Raw genomic sequence first — 10,574 nt, 5'->3', positions numbered from 1 at the left:
ATATTTTTAGTTAGGTTAAATAAAAGTGATTGAGGATGGGGAAACAATTTAAAAGTGAAAATGGTAGCACGGTGTGGTACTGGACTGTTTGTTTCCAATAAGATCAATGCGCACGAAAATACCAACTAGTGCAAAACAGCAGTCTACTAATTTTGGGCTAAAGCACACGTTCCAGTACGGACAGGACAAATAAACATTTGAGAATCTGAGAAGAAAAGGTAACAACATGGAGAAAACCGTTTGAGGTTCCGGTCATGGTATTGTCACATAACTTTATTTTAGATAAAGTATCACACACCAAGATCAAGAAAATATGGTTTAATTCTTCAAGACAGACAAGTATGGAGTCATGAAAACTGTACATACACTGGTCTCCATATAATGGAAGCCACACAGTCGCTACAAATCATTATTGAACTGGATGCGACTGCACCTGCAACAATAGTGAACCATAATACCAAGCTGATAGCAGTTATTGAAAAATCTGTAGTCACCAAGATTACTTGTCAACAGGTGTGCATTTGAGCCAACCCTTTTCTCTCAAGAGAACAGGACAATAATTCCCTGTGACCCGCACCAACGGATTTAATTTATAACTAATAAAACGTTATTCTTGACACGATTTCAAAATAAACGATTTTGGGTTCCATCACGAAAATTATTAGCAATTCCAGAGTATTTTATATTTTGACCTCAGTTTCAGCACAGGGGCGTATGAAATGGAGAGAACAATTGAAGGCCTTAATGGCCACTCAAACACCAGTCATACAAGGATTATGGTAAAGTCGATTACTTGTAAAAATATTTTCCTCGTTTTAATTTTTTTTAAGAAATGAGGAAAAAAATATTGAGAAATTGCTGTATGTCGAACAATTCTGCCTGAAATTAGGTAAGCATGAATAGATACTTTCTTTTAGCTCCATGCATCTCCTTTTGAAGCAATACAACATGTTCATTTAAGCCTATGACTGGAGTACATATTGATACAATATAAAGCTCTTCTTGATGGGCTACAAATTAAAGAAATAATTAAACCTAAGTATGCATGCTTTCTAAATCCACTGGAGAGGTGTTATTACATTCTCCCAAAGCATAACCTATTCGATGTATTTTATTGCAGGTTTATTCCATTTTATTTATGTGCTAATTGCTAGATTTGCAAGCGTGTAAGCATATTCCCGTGGTTTCCCATCAAACCACTCATACGTTCAAAAAACATCTGGTGACAAGTATCACTTTGTGATTAACTGGTCTAAAATCTACAGTATGATTTGTCTGAAACATTAATGCACAACTTTAGTTTCCGTATGAAGCAGATCTTATTGTTAGCTACATGAATTCTTTTTTTTTTTACTACACTGAAAGACAGAAGAACATGGTTTACACAGATTACAGTTTAAGAGTACCAAAGTTACATGCTGGGGTTCTCAAAAACCCTAAAAAGGAAATATCTTGAGAACCAGATTTTTATGAGAGATATGCTACCCAACAAAGAAAGGTTCAGATCAATGAAAGTGTGATGAGTACCAGAGGACATTGTATTGAGCGGCGCTTTTGAGCTCCTTAAATCAAAGTCCACTTCATTTTGTTGATCTTTTTGCAGCAAAGTGAAGTTCGCTTTCTTCAGAAGAGTGCAATAGCTTACTGCATCTTTCCAATCGATTCACCTGTGCTTTAGACACATTTTAATGCCTTCCGACCCGCAGAATAAAACTTAAGTCACTTTAAAAAAAAAATCCTTGGTTAAGGACAGTTTCAAGATGCAGATAAACATTTTTAACTAGAATAAAACCATATAACTCCGCAAGAAAGTATATGTAAAAACAAGTGCAAGAAAACATTTTAAAGGGGCAGTGTCATGGTTGGATTTCTGACGGAAAAAATGGCAGGTGTGTACAATCGCGTACATACTCATACCTTTGTTTAAAGGTGAAGCAAAACGTCACCATGGTTCGGCCAGACATTAGAAGCATGCAAAACCAAATAAGCAAAGGGCACGGAGTCACACACGAAGCATTATGCTGCTAAAGAACGCAAAACAAGCAAATGCATCTTGTTGAGCAATTAAATAGTTCTGAAAAATCTTAAGCCATGGGAACGTCGATTATGTTCAGGCTATTTTGTGGGCAACCGACAGTTAAGTGCACATGGGATACAAGCAAACAAAAGAATGCCGACAGGGGGGGGAAATTACATTACTTTTTTCAAATTTGCTTTGCCATTGGCATATAATGTACGCAATTTGATAAGGGTTAATTTACACATTAACTTTAGTCTTTGTAAAATACAACGATTTAAATGCAAATGCGAACTTGCATTAAGTAGAAGTGTTTAGGAATGGTTGGAGTGCAAAGAAGGCGAAAATGAAAACATTGTGTAATGTGAAGAGTTCTTGGTTATGTGATTTACATTTTGAATGTGATTAATGCATCACTTTCTCCTTAACGTGGTTGAAACTGAAGTAGGCCATGCAGCATGGGGACAAGACAACTTTACAAACTGATGCAAGAACATAAAGCTCTTATTTCAGAGGTGATACGTGAGAAGATTTATTTCTTCTTGGCCGATTATCTTAAAGAGAGGAAAGGACTGGGAGAAAATTTAAAGGCCAGTGCCAAATACACAGAAAACAATTTAGGTTGACTTTTATAACGAAATATGCAGCATTGTATTTTCCATATGCTGTATTGTGGAATTAATTGTACTAGTTTGTGAAATCTTTTATGGTTATTTTTAACCGGAATAAATGAATGGGAAAAAAAATGAGAAGACATTTTACCCACATAAGTGGCCTAACCTTATGAGCATTAAGCAGATGTGTTCATCAAGGACACACCAATCAAGGATCAGGTCAATATGGCTGGAAGTTAAGGAGGTACAGGCCTCAAGTTATCAAATCACCTAGAGGTTTATACAAAGCAACTTGAGAGCCAATAGAAGTCAGCACCACAGAGGCATGGTTGTATTTTCTAAGACCCAGGTGGTAGGCTGCGAAATAGCTGAAAATCTGATTGTGCATTCCAGGTGGCTAAGGCAACAAAGGAAGAAATTATGAATCACATCATTACATTTCATAATCTCAGCCACACTGAATCAGACTTTCAATCTTCGGAGGTTCACATTGCACCATTCATAACTAACGGTCTACAGAACGTAAGTATTTTAATTATTTTTAACTGACAAATGCACATATTGGTTTAAGTCACCGGGAACTAAAGAGCTAATGCAGGTCAGGGGGGTCAGATTAAGGTCAACTAGGGTCCAACTGTGGCCACTTGGTATAAATTACTCACTAAGGTGAAAGGATAGACCTTTGCAACTAATAAAGTTAAATATGTGGGTAAATAACGAATCATTGCAACATCAAGTCTTGAATGGCGACACATCTATTAAATGCAAAGCACACAGCTTCTTTGTTCACTTCTATTTGCTGAAACCCAGAGGTCTAGAACAGGGCTCAAACATCACCTTTGTGTCGAAGGAAGCTATGAATTCAAAAGTCTGAGCCAAGATGAATTGAAGACTAAGTACTGAATGTAACTTGCAAGTAACAGTACTCTGCCAACAGGACATTTGGATTCAGCTTGCCTTCTTGTGGGTTTCTAGGCCAGTCCACAACTATTCCTAATGTACTGCTCTAAAGCATGCAAGCATTATTGAGACCGCACTCTTCCCCATCTGGCGCAGTGAGAGAGAACGATCATCGATGCCCAACGATGAGCTTGGTATTGAATGAGACATACTCGTTCTAGGTTGTCTGAACCACTATTACAAACATTCCAGATCAGCATGTAGACACCTACATTACAAAAGAGTACAAGATAATGACTTGCACGTCAAACAGCACTGTAAATGATAGGTTTAAGAACACACTAAGGTAAACACAGAAACCAGTCTGTAGACACTATCCTTAAAAAAAAAATTATATATACCTAGGCGAGTTCTTCTACCATTTGTGAAGGAAAACATGCACTACATGTTTTGAAAAATGTTCAGCATCTTAAAGGAACACATAGCTTATTGGGCATCCCCATTACAATCAATTATCGCTAAAAGACCAGCAGTTCAGAAAAGGATGAAAAGCTTCGGTCCTTTGTCACGATGTAAACTTTTTCACAGAATCACATATTCAGTCGATTCTGCTGGGCCCGAATGGCAACAAGATGACAACATTGTAAAATAATCAAGAATTTAAAATACAACTTACGATTAAAAACTTGCTTATATATCCCTTACAAAGAGTATCAAAGAAAACAACAGATTCAAGCTTAGGTCTACAGCGTTTTTATGATCGTGCAAAGTCAGTAATTGTGTCATCCCATGGCCTTTTGCTTTCAGAGTCTATGGATATCTGGACTACTATAGTCCTGAAAAGTTTGCATTCCGACTGCTGCTGGGTTGATCCTAGATACTGCAGGGGATGCTCCGGTTCATTAATCTTAAAATGCTTGAGTAATTAAGGAATAAAATCAATTCCAACGCATTCTGCATGACAAGAACACACTTGAGCAGTTTGAGATTCATTAATAGCCATATATGGGAGCTTCACTGAGACTTCTTTCTGATGGACTACTATTTAATTGCACTACAGCGAAACACTTGTTTTCCATACATCACTGAATTAAAATTGAGACCTTAAGGGAAATCTAACTTAACCTATTCAGTCCTAAAGAAACCTGCCACCATATATTGCTGTGCTTCCTCTGTTCTGCAACTGAAAATAACATTTATTCGCTTCTGAAGGGCGAAGCACTCGTTCTTGAAGTAAAATTAACAATTTAAGAATGAACTTGCTATATTTTCTTGAATCGTTAAAAAGCAATAATGTTATGCCTTAAAAACTCTCCTGAAATGTTTGTCGTGGTTGCAATAAATCAATTTTTTTTTTTTAAGTTTGAGGAAAAGCTTAATTAAAAACAAAATTGCAGCTCCCTCTTTAATGAAACAGGTTCCATTAGTGTATTGTACAAAATAAAAAAATAAAAACACCTTGAAACAACCATTTTAAAAAACACGCACACATTGGCAACATTATAGAAAGCCTAACATTTAAAAAACTTTACCCACAGTTGCAAAAAAAGACACATTCAGACAATTACATGTTCAAGTACAAGACAAGGGGCTTATAAAATATTTCCAACACAACACTAATCTGGCGGTGCTGCCCCTTTAAAAAGTCACTGCAGTTAAAGTTTCTGGACAAGCAACTGACCTCAGTTTCTGAGCCAGCAGGCATGGACATCTATACTTTATTCCCTTGAAACAAAAGCAACAGAAAAGCCTAAATTAACGTCCACAGTCTCAATGGACCCCCCTACTCAAATGCCAACATTACATAGTGAGTTTGATTTTTCAGTTCTCACTTCATTTAATTCAAATCAGAAAAAATATTATGGCAAGTACTTAAGTTGAGATATTTACCCACTTGCCAAAGCGTTATTGCTGTAGTTTACATGACAGGTGCTGTAACGCATGGAAAGTTCGATTTTAGGCAAACAAACTCCTTCTAAGCCTAATCACTTAAAGACCACAAAGACCACATCACTTGAGTGATCACACAGATATTGCAATTTGGACAATTAGGTTATTCAGCATAGTCTGCCTTTAATCAAGCTTTATATAGAGGAGTTTACGGGAAAATGTTTTAATGACCGGTCCCACCTCAAAATGTGAAATTCCATCTTGATAATTCATTGCCGAGTAGACCAATCATAAATACATATTGATGTTTTAGCCAAAATTAAGTGCTGTAAACCTTAACGCTGTTGGGGAAGGGGGGGAAATCAAAAGATATTCACCTACGCAAATCCATAAATGTTTGAGGAGGAGCGTATTTGAAAAACTGATTGCTTTGCTATTGAGTTGAAAGATCAACTATTTTTGCCAAAATGGGAATCCATCAATTCTTGGTCGGGCAAAGCTGGTGAAGCTGAGGCCGATAGATCTACTCAGTCCTTGGAAGCAGTGGAGAATGTAAAAAAAGTCCGACAGACTGTGGAAGTAGATTTAGACAATTCTGGCTTGCACAGAAAACAAAGTAATACCGACTTGCTCCCTGAAAGTACAGTCGAGACTGGAAAGAAGTTCGTGTTTCAAGTGATACTAGACTTCTCCATCAGTCCCAAATGCTTTTTTTAGGCAAGTCTACTTGTATTTATACAACACGAGTCGCAATGTAGCAGCAACTCTAGCTACAGTCAGAAAAACATCTGCTTAGATAAAGTGACATATCCATTCTGTTCTGACCCGTGGAATCAGATTTCGTTTTAGCATTCACTCAGTATACACTCTGCAACCTCAGCATTTCCCATTCATAATTTGCATGATCTGTTTTGCATTTGTCTTAGGCTTATTTACAGCTGGTTTTTAGGAGTACTAGTGCATTTGCTCCGACCAGCTTTGTACATCTCGCCTCGAACCCATTTCCCACCTCTGGTCGGATGAGTGCAAAAACGGTGAATAAAAGGTGTGCAATGGCCAGAGAGTGCAAAATGGGCCGTTGGGATCTTAAAACAAAACCAAGTGCAGTTCAATTTCAAAGCAAAACAGAAGCAGTTGGGAGCAAAGTCTATGTCCAAAAATTATTTTCAACCATAAAAATCAAACACTGCAGTATATAAATGCTTCTAGATGGCTTTAAGTTAATCCAGTTAAAAACGGGACTCTACTAAATGGAAGAGGTTCGCTTAGAGTTGGTAGTGTGCAAATGAGGCCTTGCCTGTCTGGCAGCATTGAAAAAGGTTGTTTTCCTTGGTGCTAGACACTAGTATATGGAGTGTCAACCTCCATAATTAAGCACAATAAAAAAAATAAAAAAAAACTTGTCTTGACTCCCATTCTAACAATTCTCTTAAGACATTTCTACTTGAGGGTGGACGATAGGATGTCGACATTGACATTCTACGCATGTAAATGATGCGGGCGAGATTCAGAGTGATAATAGAATGACCTACCCCTTCCAATGAACTTAATTCACGATAAAAAAAACACAAAGGACGTGATTCAGAAAACTTTGTTATACAAGTGGATTTGACTTTATCCAGGGTTACACCTACCCAACTAATGGGATTCTTATATTTGCATACGAGTCTCTACTTTGTAGCAGCCCTTTGCACTTTTAAATTGGTGCAATGCTAATTCTTTCACTTCTATGCTGCATGTTACTTTGTGACTGTACCAAGCAAATCTCATGTAACAAAAACCTGCTCAAACAGAAGAGCTTTCAGACAAATTACTAAAGTGGCAGACAAAATAAAAGGAAATAAAGTTGGAAATGCGTATTGCAAGTCACAACATTATTAATAAGTCTTTAGCTTCTAAAAACATACATGGGTTGGCCAAGAGAATCCCATTTTTTCATTTCTGTAGGCTCCTCAATACTTGCTGCTAGACGGGTCATTCACCACACAAGGCTCACTGTACTAGTACAGTGTATAACTAGCTATTGCTTATCTTACAGTAGGCTCCAAAACAAAGAGAATGATAAGCACTTAAAATGTAACAGAATAATATACTTATGACAATAGGGTCTAAAATGTGTTGCACAACAAAAGTTTGTCTTCCGATTAATCTCATTAAACAAAGAAAAGACAACTGCAATTTACATACAAGCGATCTGGAAAATAGTTCTCTATTTTATAAATCCGCATGTTTATAATTCTGGAATCTGCCTACTTTCAGAAGCACCATTGTGGATTTGCTGAACAGAAGAGTTTGCTAGATCACAACAGTCACTATTGCTATATTTTCATCCTAACATTTCCTGCTCACAAGGCAATTTTAGCTGAATGCAGCTGAGAAGGCAGGGATTAAAATACAACCAGGGACAACCCTGGTGAAGGCAAACGCGATGGCAAGATTTCATGAAGCAGCTTTGGAGCTCGTGTTTTAGAGACGAATAGAGAAATGTAGCTTCTGTCACAACCACCAAAACTAGAATGGTATTCGTTTGACCTATATAATAAGAATGGCATTGTCAAGATTGTCATAGATCATATATGCGTTCCTATTAGTACTTTTCTTCAGAAACTTCATCTTCAGAGTAAAAATCAAGTATTTTACAGCTCTACGGTGGAGAGAATGCACTTTAATGAGGGTGGCACTTCTTGATCAATTACACAGATTTAAAATCGACTGCCGATGCGACTATCCTACCCGCCAATGGCAGCAAAAGCAAGATAACCCAGGCTGTTAAGGGGTCCTTTAACCGTCCCAACTGCCAAGCTTTAACACTAAAAAGGGAGCAAGGAAAGCATATATGCGCATTGGTGTGGGACAGCGCTCCTCTGCAATCATTCTTCATTTGGTTTGTCTGCTTTCTCTTTCATCATAGCACTAGAGAGAACTGGAAGAATAGCGAACAAATAATTGTTCTGGAAAACAAGATTTATGAAAAATTATCAGTTTAATTTCTTTTTTTTTTGGTATAACAAGCCATCTAGAAGCATTGGATTGCACCCTTTTTGGACGTTTAATACAAAGTGACACGGGTTTCAACAGATCTATTTCACTTTCTTAAAAACTCAAGGAACTCATTAGAGCACCTGAACAATTTCAATTTACATTCCAAAGCCAAAATGTCCATTTGTAAATTCAACTTTGGAAAGAAGAAAACACGGTCAAAAATTAAAATAAAAAAAATACAAAATAAACAAAAAGGTTGTTAAACGGACAGGTTGGTGTCGATTTCAAAACACCCAAAGTTTCAGTATCTTTTTTATTTCTTTCAAGTTTTGGTGTAAGAATATGTGCAGATGCGAATGCAATCTTTTTTTCATAAGTGCTTAGTCCAGCAACAAAGTTTTGGTGAATTCAATTTGGTTCAAAACAATATTATTTAGGTGACGATTCATAGTGCTGTTGAAACCAAACTGCCGTCTACTGTTGGAAAAATGAAAATCAACTTCATCTGGAGAGTCACTGCTTCTCAAATAATATTTTTAAAAAACATGTTGAAGCTTTCCCATATTTCCTTTGGTCGTCCTGGTCACCAAATTCTGTGCCAACGCACATTACATACACACACACACACACACACACACACACACACACCCACACACACACTCCTTGTTTGGAAGTTCTGCTGAATTTCAGTGAAGATGCTAATCTTAGCGAGAAATGTCTGCGGCATAGTTTTTCTTCTTCTTTTATTTAGTTCCGTGGAGCTTTAAGACTCAGACAATATTACGGACACCTTCGGGAGTAGCTTCAAACGGTCTCTACAAGATTCGGGAGAAACAAATCCCAGATCTTTCAGAGCTTTGCTGTAGGTGCCCCTCGGAAATTTCTTACATATGCTTCCAGTTTGCTTTCATTTCCCGACAAGGAAACACAAGCGTCAGTGTAAGAGCACATGGTGGAACAATAGGTAGCACCAGGACACCTACACCCAACTTGTCGTCTTGTTGCTGCTAGGCCTCTTAAGATTCACATTCACAATATCACGTCTTGTGCAAAACAAGCAGTCTAAGTAGAAAGAATGCCCTCATGTTCTAATAAAAACTGTAGAAAAGGTCAGCCAACACATTTTGCCGTCCCAAATTTATCTGCAGAGTGAGGGCATCTGTGCGTAGACAGGATAGGCGAGCCTGACGTTTAAGGAATCGTTATGTTGGACAAGCGACGTATGCTGGTAGTGAAGGACTAACTCCTTAAGTGTGCTGTACAGGTTATAGGGTTCAGCAAATCCATATCCCCGTGTAGTGCTGTAGATTACACAGTGCTTGACCTCCCCATCAGCCCTGCACAAAGCAAACGAGAAGAAAGTATGAGTAACATCTGGGTGGAACATAATCAGAACACCTCATTTAAAGTCACACGTGACAAACAAACAAAAACCACTTCAATTAGGCAGTGAATAAAACAAGCAACAAATAATGCCTCTGAGAATCCAGTTCATTATATCAATGGTACGATTTAATAGTCACTGTTTTGTTCTGGCAACACAATAGTTTAAGAACTTCAAGAGCATGGTGCGAAATAGACTTGGAGTGTGTGTGAAATGTATTCCCTGCTCTTATTCCAGTTATGTTTCTGCTTCATGTATTTTTATTTTATTTCCAGCCACAAGAGTACAGCACAGCAAAAAAACGAACGAAAACTTCTAGTAAAGGTCTCATTAAAATTTTAACTAGCAAGTAAACATCACATTCTGACCGAAAATGACGAGTAGCACAGATATGTTATTGTTAGTATAAAGCTACATTTTCCCAATTTCATGCAATAGAAAAAGAAGCCCGATCATCATATCAGTGGGTGTGGGCATACTTCAAAAGTTGCGGAAATAAAAAAACAAGGTACTTACCTGTAACTACAGTTATCCAGTATTGGCAGCTTTCATACATTCACATGCCTGAATCATTACCCGTCATTCAGGCATGTGAATCTATGAAAGATACCCCAATACTGGATAAATGTTCAGTCCACCTGGGGATTCCAAGTTTTTGTCTGACATCTTGCCATACTGAGGGTGCAAGGAGGAAGGAAGTTTAGAGAACCAAAGATCGAGCCTTTATAGCTATTAGTGTCAAAAGCTTCAAGGGGAAAAGTGCCCGTCTGCAAAGCCTGGATATTCC

The 10,574-nt window shown here is 37.6% G+C and overlaps 1 protein-coding gene across 2 annotated transcripts in view; it reads right to left on the bottom strand.

Annotated features, from left to right (window-relative positions):
- Positions 1-303: 303 nt before the first annotated feature.
- Positions 304-10,574, bottom strand: part of PIK3R3 (phosphoinositide-3-kinase regulatory subunit 3) — a 411,089-nt gene continuing 400,818 nt past the window's right edge. For both annotated transcript variants that reach the window (XM_085602758.1, XM_085602759.1), the window contains one exon: positions 304-9,740. In XM_085602758.1, the coding sequence (XP_085458884.1) occupies positions 9,542-9,740 (199 nt within the window). In that variant the 3' untranslated portion in view covers positions 304-9,541. The remainder of the gene's footprint in view (positions 9,741-10,574) is intronic.

The sequence above is a fragment of the Triturus cristatus genome, chromosome 4_2, assembly GCF_964204655.1.
Source record: "Triturus cristatus chromosome 4_2, aTriCri1.1, whole genome shotgun sequence".
NCBI lineage: Eukaryota > Metazoa > Chordata > Amphibia > Caudata > Salamandridae > Triturus > Triturus cristatus.
The sequence above is the reverse complement of the archived record's forward strand: the minus strand, read 5'-3'. Positions and strand labels throughout refer to the sequence as shown.